This window comes from Austrofundulus limnaeus, unplaced genomic scaffold (assembly GCF_001266775.1).
Source record: "Austrofundulus limnaeus strain Quisiro unplaced genomic scaffold, Austrofundulus_limnaeus-1.0 Scaffold48, whole genome shotgun sequence".
Classification (NCBI taxonomy): domain Eukaryota; kingdom Metazoa; phylum Chordata; class Actinopteri; order Cyprinodontiformes; family Rivulidae; genus Austrofundulus; species Austrofundulus limnaeus.
In genome coordinates, this window is record NW_013952450.1 from 199,166 (window position 1) to 212,329 (window position 13,164).

At 38.1% G+C, this 13,164-nt stretch overlaps 1 protein-coding gene across 4 annotated transcripts in view; it reads right to left on the minus strand.

Moving 5' to 3' along the window:
• The window catches only part of mpp2b (MAGUK p55 scaffold protein 2b), a 51,181-nt gene that overhangs the window by 2,117 nt on the left and 35,900 nt on the right, over positions 1–13,164 (minus strand). For 3 of the 4 annotated variants that reach the window (XM_014008109.1, XM_014008110.1, XM_014008107.1), the window contains 8 exons: positions 8,789–8,941; positions 8,083–8,238; positions 7,776–8,003; positions 4,309–4,440; positions 3,349–3,451; positions 1,571–1,639; positions 1,320–1,481; positions 850–1,052 (listed from right to left, as the gene is read on the minus strand). In XM_014008109.1, the coding sequence (XP_013863563.1) occupies positions 850–1,052; positions 1,320–1,481; positions 1,571–1,639; positions 3,349–3,451; positions 4,309–4,440; positions 7,776–8,003; positions 8,083–8,238; positions 8,789–8,941 (1,206 nt within the window). The remainder of the gene's footprint in view (positions 1–849; positions 1,053–1,319; positions 1,482–1,570; positions 1,640–3,348; positions 3,452–4,308; positions 4,441–7,775; positions 8,004–8,082; positions 8,239–8,788; positions 8,942–13,164) is intronic. The other variant, XM_014008108.1, reaches the window with a different exon arrangement.

Below are 13,164 nucleotides of genomic sequence, written 5' to 3' on the forward strand. Positions count from 1 at the left end.
GCATAAAAATTTTAAAACTCAAACTACCTCCAATTTCATACAAATTTCAAGATTTTTCAGCCTTTGCAGTCTTTCTATCAGTAAAATGATCATTGGACTGTTCATTTTATTTCAACAACATATTAGGTATTTTGACAACAAATATATATCAGCTGTAGCAGCATCATATGAATTCTGGCATTTTACACATAGTCCACCAGGATGCACCAACACAAAAAGTCAGAGACTTCACATGAGGTTTGGGTCATCTTGTGGTGGAAAAGCAGATTACTTCCTACTCGCGCACACCCCCTCTGGTGGGGAAACGTTTTTTTTCAGGGATACAAACTTTTTCAGAACACCGGTAGACGGCAGCCATTACAGATGAACATGTGTTTGTTGTTGTTCGAGGAGCGGCCCGGTCACACGCTAATGTCATTAGTTCGTTATCATTACAAAGGTGCAGGAATACTCCCCCCCCCTTTTTTTTCACATCATGTCGCCTGCTTGGATCTGTTATTATCTCGCTCTGAAGCACGAAGGAGTGTCAGRGGTAAGCTCGTTTCAACTGCTTTTTACGTCGTGGTCTCAATTCCGTACTGAGGCATTTTGTGAATGAAGTCGATACTTCAGTTAAAATACATAAGTAAAAATATTTATCCGAGTATAGTACTACCCCCCAACTTTATGGATGATTTTATGGATTTAAGTTTAAGTATTATTCTTGAATAAACATGTAATCAGTTTGAAAAAGTGTGTGAAGCAACAAGTTGCAGCTAAAGTAAGTAAATTTAGTCATTTAAATAATAAAAGACGAGAAGCTTTCGTCCAACTGAGATCAGAAGGGTGAAACATCTTATTGAGGCCCACCTGTGGGTTGACATCCAGGATGCAGATCTTTCCTGTTTCTATCACGTCGTGGATGGAGTTGATCTTTGTGCCGTACAGGTTCCCGTCATACTCGCCGTGCTCCAGGAAACGGCCGTTCCTGATGTCACACTCCATTTCGCTCCGGGACATGAAGGAGTACATCTGACAGTCCCTCTCATCCACCTTTGGCTTTCTAGAAGTGACTGTGGCAACGACAAATGCAAACACCAGCTTCAGGGTTTTGTTAAAGAATATTTGCATGGCACAAAAACAGAGAATTATTGGTACACAGGTGGTAAAATGCAAGGATCAACCGATCAAATGCAGAGTAAATATGTGAAAAATGAAAAACAAACTAAAATTAAACTGTGAAAAACTAGACACACAATATAAGCATTGCCATATCAAATAAATCAACAAACAAAGCATGACAGTGTTTGTGGTGTCTAACAGTGAATAGCTGAACTCACAGGGGACGGTGGTGCCATAGCGTTGGGGGTCAGACACCAGCAACTTGTTCTTCAGGCTACGTCGACCGACCCCCTGTGCYCCAATCAGAACCAGTGTCTTCCTCCTGAAAGGCGGGACTTTGGCAACCTCCTCGTAAATCCGCAACTCGTGCCGATCGAACTCTAGTGAAGCGGGAACCAGACACAAATGTGAAATAAACCACGAGGGACTTTTGCTTAAAGCTCCAACAAAACGCTATGATTCTTTTTACCTGCATTCTTAGTGGTCAAATACATCATCTTCTTTTTCTTCTTCCCACCCATCCCTGCACACAGAGGACCTGAGATGGAGAGTAGCACAGCTCCATCAAACCAAACATTCTTGTTTTTGCTGCCACTTTAACTAAACAGATGAAACATTTTACTGTGAAGGGAGAAGCTCTGCCATCTCATGAATACAAAACCTTATAGCAGTGGTCTGCAACTTTTATGCCCCTGCTCTAAATAAAGTTTGTTCAGAGCAACAAAAATATGTTTGCCTTAGATTTACTTAAATAAATTATGTTGAACAGATTCTACTCAACTGAATTGAGTAAATCTAAGTAGATGCAAATGTTTAGTTTTTATTTTTTGAGTTGGAGATTGAAACAAATACAATAACACAAGTTTTATATAAGACTACTTACAAAGAGTAGYTTGTTACATTCTGAGGTTAAACTAATGAAGCGGATTAATGTATTAATGGCACATTCTTATTCATATGTTGCACAAAGCAAGAAAAGAAAGTCGTTAAAATCCATTCCCTCATCAAAAACCTACCCAGAGTGTTGCTTTGACTCATTCATGGATGTTTGAAAAAATCTTTGAATCTCCCACCCCACAGAGCACCCCTCCCCCGAAGCATTGTTGTGAAGACGTGCTTAAGTGGGAGTGTCAGAAACAGTAGGGGGTTCTTAAAGAGACAGAGGCTAATTTCAAGGTGTTCAGAGGCAAAGTCAAATTTATATTTGATATATACAGCATTTTCTATTCAACTGAAGGTTGTTGATAGTTAATTGATTGTGGTAAAGATTGAACTATGTGCCTGGAAAATACATAATATCTCCCCTTTAACACAAATACTTGTAAAAAATTYCATGTTAGTTTTGCTTAAAGAGCTGCTGCAGAGAAAACAAAGAGCCACATCTGATCCCAGAACTGCAGGTTTCAGACCCCTGCCTTAGAGGATAATATGTAGAAACTACCACTAGATGGCAGTGTACACTAATAATGATCAATCTGTGCAACTAGTTTGGTGCCAGAGAACACCTGTGACTTAGCAATMTGCTGACCTTCTGTTCAATATGACAGAAAATTTGTCCACAAGAAGAGCTCGGCTGTGTTCAAACTGGGGCAAAACACACTTTAAATTCCTCTCTTAAGAGCTTAAAAAACAACTAATTAAATATTTCATTCACAGCCATGTCTCACTATTCAAAAGTACACAATTCAAACATTTTATTTCTAAGTATGTTTTAGGTAAAAATGTGTGGAAATATGTGGCAGAAGACAAATGTTTCCTTTCTCGCCTTCAAGGCTGGTAGAGTTGAACGTCGTCCTCTCCATAAGTGAAGGGCAAACAGCTCGCTCTGACTCACCACCTGCTTCGCTGCCGACGCCGACTCTCCGTAGAGCAGATCGATGGGAACACATAAAACCTCTGTTCGCTCCATGTCGTATATGAGCAGAAATCGTTATTGATCAGGCTTTTGTTTACGGGGGTTTTATCACCGCTCCTGAATCAACGCTCTGTTTCGGCGAGGGCACTTTGTGAACGTCACATTCTGCGGCTTAATAACCTGCAGATTGTTTTGGGCTGCCTGAGCTCCTTTGATGCTCGTCACTGACTCTTATGCACTCACTGTGAGAGGATCTCATAGGAGGGGTAAGAGGAAGACGAGCGCCTGATGCAGTACTTGTGTTATATAGAGAGAACAGATGTCCTTGTTGCCAGGCTGTTTATGCAGGGAAGAAACCAGTGTGAAATGTGCATAATTAGAGGAGCCTTTACCTGTCGTAGCGAGCTCCATGTCTCTCTTCACAAACGCTTTCCTCTTCTCTTCGAGAAGCTGGCTGGGAATCAGGCCGGCGCTCCCCCCTTCAATGTGACAGGCCTGTGAAACAAACACAGCTGCAGCATATGCAGGAAACACAAATAAAGCAAGCCTGCATTTCATGAAGGAATGCCTATTGAGTTATAAAATGATCTTAGTCATTTTATGTTTAGAAAAGATTTATCGTCATTTGGGTGAAACCATGAAATAACTTGTGTGATTGTCGTGCATTATTGTGAGGTGTTGTAGCGCTCAGTATGAGTTGTGACTACCAAATCAAACCTATTTGTTTTACTCCGTTGTTTTGATTTTGTTTTTATTCTGTTTTGTGTGTTTTTAAACGTTCTGTGATTTTACATGCATGTTTGTTGCAGCTGTAGCTGTTTTAAAGTGCTTTACAAATAAAACAGTAGTAGTAGAAATAGCTGCGTAATTGACAGAGTTTAATCCATTCATGTGTTGGTAAAGGTCAAATAGCTGCAGTGGCCATCTTTAATTGAATTAACTCCTTAAGTTAATCTACTGTGGATGTACATCCACTGATTGCTTTCTGGGTTTCATCAAAATCCATTCAGTGCAAAATGAGATTTTCTGCTAACAGGCAGGCAATGGCTGAGGACAAAGTCTTAAACAATGTCTCATCTGTTTCCACACTGAATATGTGTTGGGGAAAACTACCACAAAAACGTTTAGCTCAATAGCTGTAAAACTGACTGTGTTTTAGCCATTTATGTGACTGCTATCTTGAATCATGTTCATGACTCAAAGACATATTCAGCTGTGGATGTACATCCAACCATCACTTTGTGAATGCATTTTGTCAGGAGGTTCATGAGATACTTTGATGTATTTTGATAAATATGCCCGCCTTTCATCTTTTACAGACGATAATTAAAAATGATGGTGGCTAAAATTACCTGCCACCAGTTGAGGTCTTCCTGGTTAAAGATCTGCAGAATGTCTCCACTGCTGAAGCCGAGGCCTGCTTCCTTGCAGGGAATCAGGTTATCATGAGTCGGGTCGTAATTAAAGTGACACTTTACAAAGGCCTGGAAGAAGGAAGGAGCATATCATTAAAACACTGTCAGGCTGGATGAACTCAGTTTTAAAGGAGGGGCGATGAGGATGGTGGTGGACGGGCTTCATCAGTATGAAACAGCCACACAGAGCTTAACAGACTGACACAAACGGGAAGGAAAAACAGGGAGGGAGAAATAAAGATGGAGACAAAATTTGTAACCATAGCAACCGTCCCTTCCCCTGCACTTTTCTTTTCTTTTTTTTTTTGTCTAATACCAAACTGTTGTAGAAACATTTAAAAAACGCCCATCAGTCCTCGTTGTCCTGTTTGTCTCATTTCTCTACAAGCACGGACAGACACACRACAGTCTCCTGCAGCCAAATGGAGCTGTCAGCTTTGGTTTAGTCACTCAGTGATGGGTGGGCTCGAGGCCGGGCGGGACATGTCGACAGCTGGATTGCATTTAAAAAAGAACTTTAACTCCAAACACTCCATCCACCTACACAGCTCTCAGCAGTCTGAACAAAACCACATTTTCCTTTGCAAAATCGCTGACTGACAGCCACTCCAGAGTGTTTACAGAAGCCTTTTTAGATCTCAAGTGCACACATACTTAATTACACTCAGATACTTTAGTTCTATAAATAAATAAATAAATAAAACAAGGATTTTAGGAAAATATCTTGTAAAAATGTTTTTTTTGAAGAAAAGCATGTACTTGCAAGAATCATGACTAAGAGCACAATAAAAGCAGACAATAACTCTCAGAAATGGAAGGAAATAAAGATTTATACCAGCAAACCTGCAACTTTTACAACAGACTGAACACTGCCAACTGCTTTTTACAGCAGAGTGAAGTGATAAAAAAATGATTCTTTCTTTATTTTTTTACTTACTTACATAAACAATTTAGGGCTGCAACTAACAATTATTTTAATAATCGATTAATCTGTTGATTATTTTATCGATTAATTGATTAATCAGCCAAATCATTAAAACGCTTAATTACATGAATATGAGTAGATATAAATTAAGTTAACTCATTAAGGATGCAAGTTATTGATTAATGAATTAATCTGAAGTTAATTCATCTTATAGATTGATTAACAATTAATAAGCAGCCATTTTTTTTTAAAAACCGGAGTTTTCTCTTGAATCAAGAGGGTCTTCCCATTAAATGAAGGATTTTTTATAATCTCCTGAATTAAAAAACAGAAGCACATAATACATATTTTAACAATTTATTTTGCCAGCTGTATTAAATACTGACTGAAAAAAATGTGTATTTCTCCTACATGAAACATAACAGAAATTTAATAGGTTTCTGAATGAGGAAAATAGATTCAAATAATAAAATATGATTTTTAGACATAAAACTATTATTAATTTATTATAATTAGAATTTATTTACATTTAACATTTATTTTTTTCTCTAATTCTTTACTTTTTGTTTCATTCTTGTTGGTTCTGTTTGACTAAAACATTGTTTGACCCTAGGGCTGCCACAAACGATTATTTTTATAATCGATTAATCACCGATTATTTTTTTCGATTAGTCGACTAATCAGATCATATGTTAATTGAATATAAAACATAGTGCTTATCGTGCCAGAATGCAGCTGCTATTATATAACCATTGTTAGATTTTAGCTATATGCTAACTAAAAATAATTGCTGTGGAAGGCAAGTTCTGCTCTGCAGATATTGTACAGGTTTCCCTTTCATTTTCTTAAAAYGATCCCACACTTTTGAGCTCTGTTGTCAGGTAGCCATGATACCAGAGCCTGTCTGTATAATGTCTTGTGACGTCCACGGCCTACCCCAGTTACCACTACTGTGCATGTGTGTCAAGGACAGAAAGGCAGATGTGGCAGTGGAAGGTGTCAAAGCTGTTTGGAGAGAAAAACAAAGTAAAGAACAAAAAAGAAAATGATTAATCGATTATTAAATTAGTCATCGATTATTTTAATAATCGATTAGTCGTCGATTAATCGTTGCAGCCCTAAAACAATTCCCACACCATTGATGCTTTACCAAAAACTATGTTAGTAAAATTTTTGCTGATGTTTTTGTTGCCTTTTTTTTTGATGCATCAAATGTCTTAAATCATCTGGACTGCAGGCAGGCCAGTGCAGCACCATGTATGCTGCTGAAATGGATGCAGGGTGAGCGTAAACATAGTCTCTCTGAAACATGCAAAGTCTTTCTTGAATAAGATGAGTTTAGAAGGGAATTTAAAGTATGTTGTTCTAAAACTGTTTACACTTTCCTGCATTGGTGACACCTTTCCAGATCTGTAAGCTGTCCTTACCATGAGCACCAATGCATCCTCATACTATCAGAGAAGCAAACATGTTTTTGTGTGTGGGCTGATATCAGGATGTATGGTTCCTCTGCTCTAAAGAGAGGACGTAGTGTTGGTGGGTTCTATAAAGAATTTCACATTTCAATTTCTCCGATCACAGAACATTTTTCCATTTTGCCTCAGACACGTGAAATGTGAATTGCAAAAACAAAAGCTCTAAGTGACAAAAATGACTTGTTCAACAAACAAGGACAATGCACAGAAAAAAATACATAAATAGCAGCACCCTGAGGCACAAACATGAAAAAGAAATGAAATTGACAAAGTCAGGCAAAAGCAAACTAAGAACAGCAGCAGAACTAAAAAAATAAACCAAATAAAACCAAGAAAATCATTTTTCTTTCAGCAGCTATGTGAAAGAATCCTACAACAGCAAAACTTGTTTTCTTTTTAAACTAATCAACAGCAAACTATGCATCAAACTTACATTACAAGTCTATCACAAGACCCCCGCAGACCTTTTGTGAATCATTTTCCTAGAAATTACATTCGAGTGCACTTTAGTTTGTTGTAAAATTAATTTCAGCCTGGCTTCTTCCAGCTCAGCTACTGCTGAGAGCAATCAGTCACAGAATTGTGTTCGTTTTATCTCCTTATTCTCATTCTTCATATCAATTTGGCAAAACAGCAGCAGATAAGATCTCTCATCTAAACTGAGTCACATCTTCAGCTTGACCGGCCTCCTTCGGCTCACAGAAGGCCGGCGCTCATTAGCTGACACAAAGACATTTCCCAACTTTACACAAATCGCTTGCCGACTTACATGCAACAAGTAAAATATAGATTTTTTTTAATGTAAATCACGTAATAAAAAATGGCCAAACATACAACTCTTGAGTGTATGTATTACATTCCACTAACTTGTGCCACCTAAAATGTTTCAACAATTCTTGGCCAAGCATATTAAAGACAGGAGGGGAAAAATCATAAAAAAAGATAAAACACACACAAAAAAAATACTGTATTCTAGGGTTCCTTCCTGGTTGAAATGCACTGACCTGTCTCGGCGTGTGTGGCTCCTGGTAGCTGGGTAAGATTTTCAGCACAACGCTGCCACTCGCCTCCTTCAGCATCTCCTGGAGTACTTTGGGGTCGTTGCCCACCTCCTTGCCATTCACCTCCTTGATGATGTCGCCCACGTGGAGCAAACCTTGCTGGTCAATCATGCCACCGTGAAGAATTCTGGCAATCACCAGCTCGCCGCTCTCCACTCGAAAGGTCACGCCCTATGCACAAAATGGCAGTAGATACATTAAAGATTCTCTGAGATTGTGGCGTGGATTGAACCTGGCTGAGCCATCTTACCAGGTGCTCTCCAGACACCTTGCGGATGCCCACCATCCTGACCGCATCTGGGGGAACGGGCTGATTGTTGAGGGCTGCGTCCATGAACGAGCAGGGGCTGGGAGGAGGAGTCTCGTAGTTTTTGGAAGCCACAGAATCGTGGGTCTCTAGGAGGGACTGTGAGCAAAATGAGAGTGACGCAATCAGGCAACTAATTCCGCAATAATCAGCAGGGCAGTGCTGTGCCAGCCGGTTTGGATGTTATCAGTCYATTAAATGGACGTTATTAGCGGTTATTAGTCCCATAGAATGGTTTCACACTCTCCCGACAGTGCCCCCTAGTGGGTTACCAGTGCCATTTATGTTGGAATGCAACAATCTGCTACCGCCGGAGTCCGGTCCACTTTATCGTAGACCATGTCATTTTCTATAAAATTAACCTTAGTGGCTTGACGCCTCATACTAACCAGCTGACAATCTGAAGCCATGCTATGGGATGGAGAACCCACTAGGCGGCACAGTCGGGACAGTCTGAAGCCAGTCTGAAGCCATTCTAAGGGACTGATAATGGCTAATAACGTCCATTTAATGGGTGATAACATACGAAGTGGGTGGCTGTGCTCTGTTTGGAGATGATGTTGAATTTTGAACACTAGTAGCTCATTGCAAATGAATCAAAGTGTTCAAATTTGTGGATTAAGTAAGATGGCAGCAGTTCTCTGCAAACCTGGAAATGAGGCTCTTTCAGGATTCGGACGAGCTCGTCGGCTGCCTGGCTTCTCTGTGCGAGCGGGCTGAGCTCCTTCAGGATGTCCTGGACCAGCTCAACGTTGTTCTCGCTCACAGCCTCGAGCTTGGGCTCCTCAAACCTCTCATGGGCCTTGAATGTAATGGATTTAATGGTGTAAAAAAACAATACATGAAAACTCAATGTGCTACGATTTTCATTTATGTTGTGTTTCCACTGATTAAATAATAATAGTATCACTTTCACTTCCATTTCAGTACCTTCCTAAAGAGCAATAAATGTTACTTTCTGAGTTACGAGGAAATATTTTCTGGCTTCTGCAGGCGTTTGGTTTGATTCACAGAAATAGCACAAAGAAAGCCAAAAGCCATTAAAATAACAAAACAGCTATTTTTCACTAAATGTTACCAACGTGCAACTGAAACGTTCCAAAATCCAAACTAAAACATAAAAGTGATCAGGCTTTGACAGTTGCTGCTCTAATCCAGTGGAACAGTTTACCTCTGTATGGACAGCTGAAACTTTTGAGCCTTTTAAATCTATGTTTAAGACCCTTTATCGATCCTTCGTGGTTRATTCAAACAGAAAATTAGATCCAAAGCAGCTGAGGGTTTCATGTTGTTTCTGCATTTTATTTTAGCACGTACAGTACGTGTTCTTTTATTGTTTCTTTTATTTTATTGATTTTACTTTTGCTTTAATTTTTTGCTTGGCTGAATTGTAAAAYGCTTTGGTCAACTGTGTTTTTAATATGCAATACACCTTTATCATTTTCTTAAATATACACACTGATCTGGCATTTTTAACACTATCTTCCAGATTATTCCATAATTTAATTCCCTGGACTAAAGTACTCCGTTCCTTCAAACTGGTTCTAACTTTAGGTTTGACAAACATTTCTACATTGGCACTGATGTAACGTACCAAGAAAAGTAACCACAAAGAGTTGAGTTAGATGTTGTGTCTTGAGCTTTATGGCGTATGCTGGGGAATCTCAATACTTCAAAGAACATTAATTTTGAAATCTCTTCTCTTCTAAACAGAGGACAGTGGTGGGCACGTCTGGCTCAAGATAAACAATAGAAAGCGAAGAACTTTAGATTTTTTATTCTTAGAGCTAGAATAAAGTTAATGACTTTCATTAACTGAATTCCAGTCAAGTTCCAGTCCATTAACTTTTTAAAGTTAATTTACACTGACACAAACAGCTGGGTACTCTGTTCAGCTTTTATTTTATTTATTTATTTTTCTACAGTGAAGAATTTGATAAGAAAGAAAAAAACTGATCCATTGGTATACAAGATTTTTTTACTGAGATCAAGTGAATGTTTTTGTTTGTTTTGAGCACTAAGATTTCATTTGATGAACAACTTCATAAAATTCAACATGAAACTTAATTAGTTTAGTTACAACTGTGCTTTAGTCAGTGTCAATATCAGGAAAGGACAGGTAATGAATTTAGTAAAATAACTTAAAAACTAGAATATTTCTTATTTTTTGGGAGTGACAGATGAGTCACAGTCATTAAGAAAATAACTAAAAGGCWGTGAAAGAGCTCTTAGAAGGATTTCTCAAAACCTAGATTGAGAGTATTCTGTGCAGTTGACAAATGAACATCAGCATGGTGCCGTTTGGAAACACAACCGGAGGACATGAATTCAAAATGAAACCTTCTTTTGTTGAACTAAGAAATGAAAATAGCATCATCTTCTAAAATTCTGTTGTTACCCAGAGTGCCAAAATGAATAGTTTTAAGTAAAAATATGAAAGAAATGAACAGGCAACTAATTATAAAAGTGACACCATATTCTCTGTAAAAACATGACTTCTATAATTGGATCATTTTCCTAATCCTACAATAGACCCACAAAATGCAAATGAAACCTTTCATCGTGACCCATAAATCTTTTTACTCAAAAACAACTAAAAAGCCTTATAAACTTCCAAAAAGCAATGCATAATGTTTCATCTAGCTAAAAATAAAACATTCAAATCTCCCAATTAAGGAAGCAAAGATTATAAGCTGCATAGTCAGAGTAAATATGATCCTACACAAAAATGTTTAGGACATAAGAATTAAAAGAAATTTTCTAAATCAAAGGCAAGTTTATTTTTGCATCAATTATAATTACCACCAACCACTTATAAAGCAATGTGTTCAAAGACTTTGTCAAGCAGTCGTCCAGAGGATTGCCTGCTGGGACCAACAATAATTCTGGCAAAAAACAGTGTTTGTTTGGAAAAGATGAAGGAAAGAATCCCTGCTGAGAGACAAGATAAAATGTAGCCACGCACACACACACGTAGCAAAACCACAAAACAGAAATAAACAAGTGCTACACAAACATGATCTGCTTTCAAACGCAGTAAACTTTATAAAAACACAACGAAAGCTCAAATATGTCTGAAGACAAAATTACGCCTGCATGATGCGAAATTCAGTGAGCTCCTCGCCTCAGCTACCTTTTCACTTTTGCACGAGACAGAACGTTATACCCTGCTGCATCAACCTTGACATGAAGCTCCAATGATATAATCGAAAAACAACAATAGTAGACTACAAACAAATGATGAAATTAGGTAGACAATTTAAACAAAAAACTGAAAGGTCAAGCCATCAGTTTGCCCTTAAAGCATCAGAATATTTGATTTGAACCAGGTCAAATCATTGAGTCAGTCTCACAGACAMAACAGCTGTTAGTGAAGCACAATGTATGTGTTTGTGCAGCCTTTTGGATGTTTTATCAATAACTCTACCAATCTATTCATTACACCAACTACTTAAAGAATTCTGAGTTGAGCTAATTGCAGTTTTCTATGTTAATCAGCACAACTGACCGAAGTGATTATGCTGCATCCTTGCAAGTCAGGACTTATTTTGTGCCCTTTTCTTCTTGTGTTGGCATCCTCATTGCCACTCAGCACATCAAGTGAAAGCTTGTTAAATGTTTATGGATCCATCGCGAGGGTCAAGGGAAACTGTAATCTTGGAAAGCTTTTTCATATCCTTCAAGCAAGGCTGCATCAGCAGATGAATCTTTTATGAGAACGCTCATCAATACACCAAGAATCCTCCAAAAACATACAAACAAACGTCAGCGTTGCGCTCTCAGATGGAGCCACACAATCGTACGTGAGCAGTTTCTCTGCAGAGGAAGAATCAAAACAGTCTGGGGTGAAAGATAACAAAAACAAGAGGAGACACAAGGGAGCCAAAGAGGCTCTGCTTTTGGGGGAAATATCTGATGTTTTTGATAAAGTGCTGCCTATAAATCCCTGCAGGGACTCCATKCCTGGGTTTTCTGAACAGAACAGAAGTGGATGACTGAAAGATGCTGCACAGATTTTTACCCCTGGCTCTATAAGAGTCTGAAAAGTAGCCCACAAACCAGTAATCATGAGTTTAAACAGCTTTCWCCTCAGTGTGAATCATCTTACGGTCACCCAGTGTCTGAGGARTAAATGTGCTTCATAAAATCAATGCCTGTGAAGTGCAAACAAAATGTAATATTTATTTTCCACATGTTTGGGAACTGAATGGGCACTACCTTCCAACTTTAGCCAGAGAAGGCAAAAGTGCTTATCTTTAAAATGTATGAAGAATTGTGCTTTTGGCAAAATGTGGAAGGAAATCTTTGACAAGAGAAAAAAAATAAAATACAGTGGGAAGAAACTTTGACAGTGCTGTCTCCCGCTACTAAGTTAACTCAATAAATATATAGATTGTGAAAGCAGTGTTATTCCTTTGGGTTGATATGAATTAGACACGACACAATAARGTCTGCACATGAAAGAAATTGAGCTAGAAAAATAGCTTCTTCTGTGTAGAAAATCTATTCAAGTTCAATTGTTTAGCAAAACAAAATCTGTGTAAAAAGTTGACAACACTGTGATAGGCTGGAAGGAAAAACATCAGATCAAAGTTCAGATATTCACATTAATAAAACACTGTGGARAAACAACAAACTGCTTATGTGATATCAGATCTATGACTGAATAACAGYTGAACAAAACAAGTTAGGTATATCTCAATGAGCATGGTTCCAATTATGAGGCAATAACCAATAAATCAGCAGTCCTCAGTGTAATTTGCTCAAGAAGCATTTTTTTAAAGCAGACAATGCAGAGGCCTGGCTTTGATAAACTGTGTGTGATAATCATGGCAGCTTAGTTGTATTTAGTTCAGCTGCTGTTGCCATAAATAGAGGATGTTAACAAGACTTTCTTTTTTTTAATTGTTTTTTTTTTTTTTTCATTTTTTGCTTGAGAAGTTTTTGTTAAGACTTTTCATGGAAATTACTTCCCATAAATTTAAAAGGAAAATAAAAAAGCATTTACAATGTTATAAGTTATAG